The sequence below is a fragment of the Rhincodon typus genome, chromosome 25 (genome assembly GCF_021869965.1).
Source record: "Rhincodon typus isolate 14 chromosome 25, sRhiTyp1.1, whole genome shotgun sequence".
Classification (NCBI taxonomy): domain Eukaryota; kingdom Metazoa; phylum Chordata; class Chondrichthyes; order Orectolobiformes; family Rhincodontidae; genus Rhincodon; species Rhincodon typus.
The window spans coordinates 12,995,291-13,007,745 of record NC_063356.1 but is presented as its reverse complement, the minus strand read 5'-3'; the positions used below and the strand labels follow the sequence as shown (position 1 = coordinate 13,007,745).

The 12,455-nt window shown below is 39.7% G+C and overlaps 1 protein-coding gene across 2 annotated transcripts in view; it reads right to left on the bottom strand.

The window, feature by feature from the left end:
• Positions 1-7,696: 7,696 nt before the first annotated feature.
• The window catches only part of med20 (mediator complex subunit 20), a 24,212-nt gene continuing 19,453 nt past the window's right edge, over positions 7,697-12,455 (bottom strand). For both annotated transcript variants that reach the window (XM_048612174.1, XM_020531155.2), the window contains one exon: positions 7,697-12,035. In XM_048612174.1, the coding sequence (XP_048468131.1) occupies positions 11,820-12,035 (216 nt within the window). In that variant the 3' untranslated portion in view covers positions 7,697-11,819. The remainder of the gene's footprint in view (positions 12,036-12,455) is intronic.

Sequence of the window (12,455 nt, the reverse complement as noted above, 5' to 3'; positions counted from 1 at the left end):
AAAGTAGAATTGAGGCCAGAATAAGATTAGTTATAATCTTTTCTATTGGTAAAGCAGGCTCCAGGAGCTGAATAGCTTACTCCTACTTCTAACTTATTTATTTCTATGTTCCAATGTCATCAGTCCTTCACACAAATGCTGGAACTCACTTCCCAACAGCACTATGGGTGTAGCTACTCCACATTAATTGCAGCATTTCTAGAAGGCAGACCACTACCACCTTCTCAAGGATAAGGACAGACAACAAATCCAGGCCTAGCTAACAATGCCCACCTCCTACATCCTATGGAGGAATGAAAGTCCCATTCCCACCGCTTAAACACCCAAATGCGAATATCGACACTTGACACTCCACAGAGTGACTAGATGTCCTGTATACCCAAGGCAGCCCCAGATTTTCATTGTGTCCTAGCTGTCCCAACAAACTCTTCAAAAGTGGTTCAAGTGCTCAGGTTTCAGCTTTACCCTGGTTGTAAATTATGTCAAAGGTAAGGAAGTGGTGACAAAATAGTAATGTAACTGGAATGTAAACCAACTGAAATGATGATAGGGCTAGGGAGAGTATCTAGGCTGATTTACAACTGGTCCCAGGGAAACACCTCCAGCCAAGCTTGTGCTCTGGGAACTCATGCGAGATTCACCTGATTCACTCTCTTGAGTGTAATATTGACAGCACCTCTTAGCTCACAAGTTCACAAATGGCACGGCAGATGCTCCAATTTCAGGTAAAACCATGCATCCAGGTGGCCAAGGAAACAGCTCACTACTACACTGGATTGGGCCACAGTTAAACAGGGTCTCATATCCCCTTAGTGTGAAACTTCATATTAACAAAAGCTGGTCAACACGTCCTAGTTTTGACTTCTGAAAATCTGATCGCCCCAAACTTCGGTGCAGTACAGAGGGAGTACAGCACAGTTAATCTTTTTCATATTAGATGTTAAACTTGTCACTGTGCTCAGGTGGTTATAAAAGATGCAATAGCTTTATTGTGAAGAACAGCAAGGGAGTTACATCCCCCACTCCACCTCTGGCTCATACTTATCCCTTGATCAACATTAGAAACGAAATTAATTTAGTCGTTATCACATCGGTGTTGAGTGGAGTTTGCTGTGAACATATTGGCTGCTGCATTTCTTACTTCCCAACAATGACCAACTTTAGAAAGTATTGGATTCTGATGAAGTTTCACCTCAACCCAACTCTGCTTCTCTCCACAAATGTTTCCTAACCTGTTGAGTTTTTACAACCTTTTTATTTGGCTCTTTAACTTCAAAAAGTACTTAACAAGTTGTACAATACTTTGAAATGCCAACGAGCATGAAAAACATGATACAGATGCAAGTCTTCCTTTGTTTTCCTTTAGTTTTTATTATGATTCAACGCACACAGGCTAAGTACAGTTTTCATTATTAGCACCATAGACAAGGGGAGTGGGGGTCAGTGTCTAAAGAGTTACGGGTGAGTGGGGAAATGCACTTTCCCAGTTATCATAGGGAGCTGAGAGAGCAGCATGGAAGATAGTCCTGAGCCACAAACCAGGCTAAGGTGGAAAAAGACATAACATAAAATCTACTGCCTTTTGGTTGAAGAGGCAATTTGTTCAAAGTTTTCACAAACAGGAACTGATAAAGGTAGAGTGTGAACATTCCTCAGCTGCTACGAAGATTTTTTGGATGTCCTGATATCATTAAAGGTGGATTTACGCAAACCTTCCCTAAGACCCTCCAGAAACATCAGAAAGGATTCTCCAGAGACTAACAACTCAACATTTCCTGGATACTGGCTGAAAGCAAATCAGAGGAGATCAGATGATGGGGTGGTGGGCAGGCAGGCCGGGGAATTATTCAAATGGTGCAAAACTTTCCCTTTTGTTTTCAAAACTTTTTTTTATTAATAATAAAATATTGGAGATCATAGACCAATACACCGTCATTTCATTGTCTCTGCGCTAGTTCATTACAAGCAATATCCAAATCAATCAATTCCCCCACTTCCTTTTAACAACGCTCTACTATGTAGACTAGTGTAAAGTGAGGTTTGATTTTTAGCACTCTTGTCTGAGTGTTGTATCTTACAGGGTCACTCTGGGCACATAGCATTTCAGTGGAGCACTGAGGGAGTGCAGGGCTGTCAGATTGTGCGGTCTTTGGAAAGAGATTCAAACTGAGGCCCTGTCTGCTTGCTTGGACGGATGTAAAAGATCCTGTGGCACTACTTCAAAGAACAGCAAAGGAGTTATCTCTAGTGGCCTGCACGATATTTACAACTCAATCAACTTCAAAAAAACAGATTATCTGATCATTATCATGTTGCTGTTTGCTGTTATTAGAACAGTGACTACTCTTCAAAAACTATTGAATTGCCCCATAAAGCATTTTGGGACATCTGATATTTTGTTTGCAGAAAATACTTCATGTATAAATTTTATAAAAGTACATGACAAAACAATCCAAAGTGGACATTACAGAAAATACAATTCCACATTTCTCATTTGAATGATTTGCACCATGCCTCCTTCCAAATGCAAAATTTGTTTGATTACTAAATACAAAAACTAAACACATTTCAATGCAAGTATTTTGCCAAAAGGGTTATAGAAGTTAGTAGCCTCTCGGTACATTTTGGTGTAAAGTGGCCTTTCCCCACTGCACCTTGGTAGTGGCTGCTCTGGGTTTTCGTGTATCTCTCAGCACATAGTCCTGGATCTTGGAAAGTGTCAGCCCATTCCACTTGATTGGTCTTCACACAAACAGCTATTGTTAAAGTGTTTCGAGCAGACTAGATACCATCTTCAGAGTTGATGGTCCCCTAGCCACTGTCGAGATTTGTGTAATGGTGTGTTCCAGGCAACAGCTCAGAGCCCTGAGTCATGGAGCTGCTGGGGATGAACTTCCACAAAAACCACTGCATCTCTCTCCAAAGGCAAATTCCAGATGTCCAACTCTCTCTTCATTGCTGCAGCCATCTCAAAGACAATTTGCAGTGATGAGAATCTGGGCAAGAATGGATGATCGGCAGGAAATGTTCTTCTCACCATCAGCCAATCTATTTTTTGAGATGTTGCATGTTAGGAAAAGCATCATATAAATACATTATTTTAAGTGCAATTTTCCCCCTTCAAGTGCTTATCCAACTTGTTTCTACCACCTTTCAGTAACTGTGTTCCAAATCATAGGAATATTGCAATGTTTTTCCTTATATCATTTCTAGCAAAACTGGAATCAATGTGAATCAGGGATAAACTGTCTGCTGGTTGGAGGCATACCTGGCACATATGAAGATGATTGTGGTTGTTGGAGGTCAGTCATCTCGGCTCCAGGACATTGCTGCAGGGGTCCCTCAGCAGTGTCCTTGGCCCAAACATCTTCAGCTGCTTCACCAATGACCTTCCCTCCATCATAAGGTCGGAAGTGGGGATGTTCAGCACCATTTGCAACTCCTGAAGCAGTCGATGTTCAAATGTAACAAGATCCGGACAACATCCAGGCTTGGACTGACAAGTAAAAGTAACATTCACACCACACAAATGCCAGGCAATGACCATCTTCAACAAAAGACCATCGAACCACTGCCCTTTGACATTCAATGCTGTTACCATCACTGAATCCCCCACTATCCACATCCTGGGATGGGGGGGAAACGGGAGTTTACGAATGACTGGAAACTCAACTGCACTCGCCACATAAGCACAGTGGCTACAAGAGTAGGTTGGAGGCTAGGAATACTGTGGCGAGTCACTCCTAACTCCCCAAAGCCTGTTCACCATCTACAAGGCATTGGTCAGGAGTGTGATGGAATATTCTCCAATTGACTGAATGGGTGCAGCTCCAACAACACTCAAGAAGCTTGACACCATCCAGTACAAAGCAGCTGCTTGATTGTACCACATCCACAAGCATCCAGTCCCTTACCACCGATGCTCAGTAGCAGCATTGCATACTATCTACAAGATAAGTGGGAATACTTATCCTACAAGTTCCACCACCTACAAGTTCCCCTCCAAGCAACTCACCGTTTTGACTTGAAAATATATCATCATTCCTTCTCTGTCACTAGGTCAAATTCCTGGAATTCCCTCCCCATGGGCATTGTAGGTCAACCTACAGCATGTGGACTGTAGTGGTGCAAGAAGGCAGCTCACCACCTTCTAAAGGCAACTAGAAACAGGCAACAAATGCTGGCCAGCCAGTGATACCCACATTCCTTGAATAAATCTTTTACAGACTGCTTTTTTTTTGCCAAAGGACATATGGGAAAAGAATGTTGTTTGACTGGGTGCAGTGGTTTCCGATGACTAAGACTTCATGGATATATCCAAATAATGTTGGCAGCCTTCATATACAGCTCAACCCCCCATAATAAAACTGTAAGGAGACACTGGGCTGGTGACATCAAACAAAACATTTTCCCTTACTAAGATGGGCACAACTAATAAAAAACATGAAGAAGCTTATATAATCAAATATTATCACCCGTGTCCAGTACAAATTTCAGTCCCTTTATGACAATACATTTACTGCTCCTTTATTATTTAGTGTTTCGTTTTACACTAGACAACAAAGACAGGGCTATAGAAAACAGGGAAAATGCTTTCACTTCTGTTTAAATTCACTTACATCCTGTTTCAGAAAGAGAAATGTTTTTCATTTTCTATAATACTGTGTCTCTCCAGTCTGGCCTCTATGGATCAGAACACCACTTATCTAGAAGTTTTTTTTTGAGTGGACCTAAATGATTCATCATTTTAGTAGAGTATTTTGAGAGCAGAATACCTGGAAAAATATAGCACTTAGATAATCAAAACTGGTTTTGTTGCTGCTTTATAATGCATTATCAATGATGTTTTCCAGTTCACTCACATATGAATAGACATTCTAATGATCTTCCATAAACCAGAAAAGTTTGAAATCCAGAAATAACTTGGTCCCAAGCATTCCAGATTGGAGAAGTGGCAAAGTACATCCTGGTGTTCTAAAATGCTTTGCAGTCAATCAATTACCGTTGATGCATGATCTTAAAGTACTACGCGATGGCCTAGTGGTATTATCGCAAAGACACGGATTCAAATCATGCCATGTCCCATGGTGGAATTTGAATTCAATAAAAACCTGGAATTAAGAGTCTAACAATGATTTGATGGTCAGAAAAACACCTCTGATTCACTAACATCGTTTTGGGAAGGAAACTGTCATCTTCGGGGATGGGCAATAAATGCTGGTTTAGCCAGCAATGCGCTCAACACGTGAATGAATTAAAAGCAACAAATTTGAAAGCAAAAGTTAATCAGACACGAAAAGGACAGCCCGAAGATTAACAAGCAGTTAATCTATTTTGGTTAAAGGTCCAATGGGCTGAATGGCCTCTGCACCATAACACCTCTGTGATTCTCTTAAGGATAAATGCTGACCAGGAAAACGCTCATATCCTTCAAAGTATGTGAAGGTTAATTCACATTGCACACAGGACTTCAGTTTAAATTAACATTTTATATAAAATAAAGAAAATTCTCTCTCAAAACAAAGCTCTGTGCTTAAATGTCAACATAGATAAAGCCCTTGAGCTCCAAGAATGAAATTTAAACCCAGAACCGAGTGACTTAAAATGCCACCACTTAATCAAATTAACGCCTCTTGAGCAGCCCTTCAATCCTGTAATAGATACCAAAATATCTGAAGTCTGCTGGAGCACTGTTTGCTAGCCGAGCCTGTCCCTTTCAAGATCACAGCTCAAATATTTCCAATGGGCCAGTGGCCTAAATAGGCAAATATGTTACTTCCTGACATCAAATGTAAGGTATCTAAACTTTTGTAATTTTTTTTAAACTGCAGGTTAGAAGAGACAATTATCAAATGATCAGCTTTGTTATTAAAAACATGTTTTTAATTTGTAACCATTGTGCAATGACTGGAACGTAATGGGATCCAGATTCTGCAGACATTTGTAATTAGATATAATCATTTTGTTAAACGAGTTTACAATCTAAGTTTATTTTTGCAGCAAGAATAAATATATTAAAATGTCATTTAAAATACTGCCATTCCTAGCAAATGAGTTTTGCTGAGTTTACTTGTCTCTTGTTTTGTCAGATACCCTGTTTCAAATTAAATCCCCTCTCCCACCTTGCACTCCTCCAATTCCCCAACCAACTTTCTCTACTTCCTGGAAAATTTTCTCTGACAAGAGTTGAGTTCCAAAATGTCAGCTGCCACCATTGTACCTTTGCCAAGAGGCCAACCCCCAAGAATTAGCTCTCAGTAATTTCAGAAGGCTGTTTAACAGCACAGTAGAATATTATAGCATTGAAGGAGGCCATTAAGCTCATTCTGCCTTTGCCAGCTTTTGAAAAAAATCAAAAATTTGGTTTATTTCCCACTCTTTCGCCATAGCCCAACAAGTGCTTTCCTTTCCAAGGAAACATCCAATGAAAGGAAAGGTGATATTAAATCTGATTCTTTTTCCCCTCTACGGGTTGCTACTGTGAGGATGGTGGAGGTTGAGTCATTGAATGTACTCAGGGCTAAGTCAGTTTTTTGATCAAAGAAAAAAGAAACAAGAAACAAGGCTTATGGAGTTAGACAGGAAAGTGGAGTAAAGAATAAAATTAGATCAGCTATAATGTTACTGACAGGCTCAGAAACAGTCCATTCCTGTATCTATTGAGGTAGTGAATTCCAGATCTTGAAAACATGAGGCATAAAATAAAATCCTAACTTATACCTGCATTATTTACTACAAGGGCATCACAGTCAAGCTTAAGCCCTTGTCAAATATCCCCACAACTGGATTTTCCAAAAGGATAGCAACAACACAAGAAGCATGAACAATATACTGAGGTCCAGGATAAGGATATGTCAACTGCTGCCACCCAAATGAGAACAGTAATCACAATGCTCTTTCTTTTCCAAATGATTTAGCAAGCCTGTATTCCATATTTGCCAACTAAGAGCGAGAGCAAATCTTTAAGTAATGGTGCCCATTAACCCACTCAACGGTATAGCTACTGTCTGTGCTAACTACAGCCTCTACAGTAGCATTGTAAAGACTTTGTAACATTTAAAAGGTGTTTCAAAACAAACTTGACATAGGTGTAACAGAAAAGTAAGTGTGCGCATTGGAAATCGTCTGAAAAATATTATCCACTTTGATGTACGTCACTTGTAAAAATAAACACTTCCATATGTTCAGTCTTACACATTCTTAATAACTCCCCTTTGTTGACAGATGTTTGTTTTGAGAGAAGAAATTGGGAAATAATACAACAATTGGCAATAAACTGTTAAAAAGATAAAAATATAAAAGAAAGTGTGTTTTAAATGGGTCAACAGTCATGCCTAAGACTCAGTATGCAGAATGCACTGACCTTGTCAGTCATTCTGTTTGGGAACAGACACTGAAACAGCAACATGTTGCATATCATGTTAAAGCTAATTAGCTGCACTCATCGGTCTCCGACTTTTCAGAACTGAACTAGGTGAGTCTCAAGAATCTGGCATAAGATTAAAGATATGTTTACAGCTGGTAACTCCACAGGCTGTCTTGTCAGCTGCACAAGGCAAACAGTGAGAAACAGAGAGACAGAGTTTGAGAGACACACACACAGAGTCTTAAGTTGCCACCACCTGATGGTAGCATGAGGTGGTTCCACTCCTGGTTTTTATTGCTAATTGTCAACATCATAAATAACAAAAACAGATTGTCATTGCTTTTATTTATTAATTCCTCAGCACAGGCACAATAAACATGATTGGCCTCCTGCATTGTAGGGCTGGATACCAGATGGTGCACTAACAACTTGGTTACTTGTGCTGACTTCTTGAGGAACGGAGCAATACTGTTTTCAATCACTGGGGAGTAAAATTCACTATGATTGGAAGGGGGGTGCATCATTAAAGTAGGGAGCTTTGCTACAACTGGACAAGGCACTGGTGAGGCCGCATCTAGAGACCTGCATGCAGTATTTGTCTCCTTATTAAGGAGGGATATTATTTGCATTGGAAAGCAGTCCAGATAAAGTTCAGCAGATGAATAAGGGGTAATATTACTGAAACAAAAGATAATAAGGGAACTTGAGAGGTAGAGGCTAAGATGGTGATTTCGCTTGTGAGGGACATCCTTAGAGCTGGAGACCCTATCACATTTTTAAAATAAGGAGTGAGCCATTTAAGACTGAGATGACATTTTTTTTCCTCTGAAGGTCTCTTGGAGCACAGTGGAGGCTGGATCATTGAACATATTCAAGATTAAGTTAGCTTTTTGATCAAAGAAATCAAGGGATATAGAGTCAGGAAAGTGGAGTAAAGACTAAAATTAGCTCATCTGTAATCTTATTGAATGGTGGAGCAAGTTCAGAAATAGCCAGTTCCTGCATCTATTTCTTATAAAAGGCAGGGTGAAACAAATAGTAACTCACTTAATCTTGAACATTATACAAGATCACATAACTTCCACATCAGGGAGAAAATCTGCTGACCTTACCTGGTCTGACCTACTTTTGATCCTAGACCCAGGAAAATATTGTTGACATTTAACTGTCCGAGGTTTCATGAATGGCATAAATGTTGGCCTAACCAGTGATGCCTGCATCCCATGAAAGAATAACACAAAAACAGATTCTATGACAGCACATATAATTGTCACAAGTGCAGTACGATCCCGAACAAGCAAAATGAATGAGCCACTTTTATTGCCCCCTGTTTTAAAAGGCTATTTGGGTATTTATTCCCATATTGTACCAATTGAGCAGAAATAAATGTGCAAAGAAACAGTCCTGAGGATAGACAAAAATCTCATTGCAGTAGGGAATTAAGATGTCCAGGCTCTCAGGATCCCTCCTTTACTCTTGTTTTGAGTTTGCTAATTTGAGCAGGTGCAGCACTATATGTTTCCTTAGCATTCCTTGACCAGGAGATAGGAAAGAGAAATTACCCCAGTTTTCATTACGATCCAATGAACACAGTCAAAAGCATAACGTCTGGCTGTCTGATGATGGAAGGCTTATTTCAGCAACTTCCCCAAGCCTTGCAATCACAGTCAACTCTGCATATCTCCAATTCCAGTTTTGTGCGTCTTCTACCTCCTACAACTTCCAATCATTGCTTCAGCTGTCTGGCAGCAAATTTATGGAACTCTCTCAAATCTTTCTGCTTTGCTCTCTTCCTTTAAGATGGTTCTTAAGAGTTACCTTGTTGATCAAGATTTGGGTCATCTGTCTTATGTGTTGACTAGGTGCCGTCATTATCTTATTATGGTCTTGTGAAACATTTTGGGACATTTCACCTACAAAATGGATAACTGATTCAGATCAAGTTTGATGCTTCTCATGGCCAAGTAACCATACCAACATTCTATCTAGGCCTTCACTGGAAGCATGTTAACAAGTTGCTGAAGAACTGGAAACATCCCTTCCTTATCTGAAATGTTGAGGTGGGGAGAAAAAAAAAATACAAAAACAATCACAGACTAGTTTAAAAGTCAGATGTGCATCCTTCATCAGAACTGGTCTCCACATTTTGTAAACAACCTGAACATTTCCCGCATTTTATTACTGTATCACATTTCTAGCATATTTGTATTTCTTTTTGTTTTTCAGCAGACAGGTTTGTTTGTCTTTTGTTTGTCTATTTGCTCAGTTAAATAAATCTCACTATTTCTGCTTACCAAGCCACCGTATGACACAATATTACTTCATAAATCCAACAATTCCATTGTAGCAATCCTCAGCACAAAATGAACAAGAATACTCTGCATTCAGCACACTGTAAATCTTGCACTTTTGAAAGGGATTCTGAGCATGAACACCTCCCAAAATTGACATCGTTCGTAAGTCACTTATGGTTTGCCTTTGTGGTTTATGACATTATCTCAATCTCTGGCAGTTGTGGAGTGGTGTGTCCCATTAATGAATTGTCTTTTCCACAAATAGATAAAACCATTAACTATACACAGAAATACAATATGCTACATAACACAGTCTGTATAGCTTAAAACAAGAGACGTAATGAGTTTCAGAATTAAGGCATCTAAAAACTTATTGCAATAAAATTGGATTTCTTCACCTCCCCAATGTATTGGGTGTTTTACCTTACTTTTGGGAGTAAGTTGTGCTCCATAAATTGTTTTGATGGCCATCAAAAATCTCATTGCAGTAGGGAATGGAGCCATCCAGGTTATCAGTGTCCCTCCCTTTCTCTTGATTTGAGTTTGCTAATCTGAGCAGGTGGAACACCATATGTTTCTTTAGCACTCCTCGACCAGGAGATAGGGAAACAGTAATTATCCCCAGTTTTGATTACTATCCAGTGAACCCAGTTGGAAGGTAGCTCAGAAAGCAAAAAGCAAACTCAAATTATTTTAATCATTTTTTTTTTTTTTTTAAGAACAATAGCATTGGACAGCTTCAATGATAGATACAATTGTAGAGAATTTTAAACATCTAATAGCCAAAATTTAGAAACACCCAACAGCACCAGCAGTTGACCAGTACGTCACAAGAGGCGCCATTCATATGTAAATCTGCCTCAGCAGGCTGTATGGTCACAAGGACTGATGTAGCCAGATCTTGCCCTCTCTAGAAGCCCACACAATTGCTCCAGTGGGAGTCAACTGGTCAGAAATGGGGCATTTTTTTTGTTTTAAATTCCCTCCTCAGCCTGGGAGCAATGTACTTGTGATGTTGACCAACTTATATTTTAACACAAACTAAGATCTATTAACTAATCTCACTAAATTCATTTGCCCATTAAGAACCAGCAGAAAAAAAGGGTTTACAAAGCCTAAGACAATCTTTCAGTCATAATCTAAAGCAAAGCAGTTTCTTTCCATTGAGCTTGTGACCCGTACAGTCGTACAGGAAGATATTAAGACTTAATTTATCAAAACAGAAAATACAGGCAATATTCTGGTTAAGCAGCATCTGTAAGTGAGAAAAACCGTAAACATTCATCAGCAGCTTCCTCTTTCCACAGATACTTCATGTACTAGTCAAATTTTTTTGAATTTTTTATTTTTATTTTGGATTTCCAACATTGGTTTTGTTTAAAGATTATTTGGCTGTGAGGAGCTAGCGAGCATTTTTCCTCTGTTGCTCTGTTTCTAAACCCCACATGGCCCACAGCCAGGCCGGCAGTCTGAATTAGCCAATCACTCACATGCCTTTCAAATCGAAGATTGGATGTGCAATCAAAAACAAGGCTGTAACAAAAACAGAAGTTGCTGGAAAATCTCAGCAGATCTGGCAGCACCTGTGGAGAGAAAGGACAGTTAACGTTTTGGGTCCAGTGATCCTTCTTCATAAGGCTGTACCACTCTCTTCAAATCTTTCCTGACAGCTTCCACGCACCACTTGCTTAAGGTAGCCCGACTTGAAATTGCAAAAGCACTGATTGCACAGCCAAGTCAGCGGATGTCATCACTTCAGGTTGTGCCTATATTTAATTGAACAATTCTGCTCCAAAAAAAATTCCAAATATAACAAGGGAATCAGTGTGAGCAGAGTTGGGATGGTAGAGGGAGAAGAGGTTAAAAATAAAGCACGGGAAGACTTCACTGACCACGTCAGAAAAGTGACACCCAGATGTTGAGTGGCCACATCTGTCGATAGAGAGGGAAAGCAACAAACCATTTTTCTTCACTCCACCTTCTGCTTCTTTGAAACAAAGTACTGGAGAGATTTTTGCAGCACCTTGAATGCTTCCAAGAATATTCCATATTGAAAATCTGCTATTTACTTCAGCAAGAATGTGGCTTAGACTGCAAAAAGAAACAAAAAGTACAAAGTCCGTATGTGACTCAATGTAGATTTCCTACACTGAAGTAGTCTATCTAATTCCAGACACAGGGGCCTGTTGCTGTTTCCGAATCTTATTGAACAGCTCCATGTATTGAATAGCTGTGTCTGTTGGTGAATAAATTCCGTCATGTTTTGTTGAGAATACAGAAGGAATCCCGGGTGTATGGCTTCCCATGAAACTTTGCATGAATTCCATCATGAGATTCCAACAGTCATTGGATACAATGCAAGGACAGTACTCCACCTAGAATTATGAAGAACACAGTATTTACTCTTTTATGTATATCTTATTTAACTGCAAGTTATCTCTTAGGTATGGTCAGGTCACTGCCAGGATAGGCCAAGTGAAGACCAAAAACACACCATGTCGCACAGAAAGTGAAAGAAAATATATACACAGTCGGTTCTGCTATAACACGTGTTTCTTCAACGCAAATTGACCTTACCACGATTGAAGAATTTAGACCGTTATTTGTAAGAACGCGAACTTTCCTTACCTGTATAGGTTGTAACCTGATTCCGGTCCCATTAGTTTAAATGACGCAGCTATTGTGCGATTTTCTTATAACACGAGAACAGAAACTATCACGTTACATCAGAACCCCCTGTGTAGGAACAGGAGTAGGCCATTCAACCCTTCAAGCCTGTATTCCCACTCATTGAG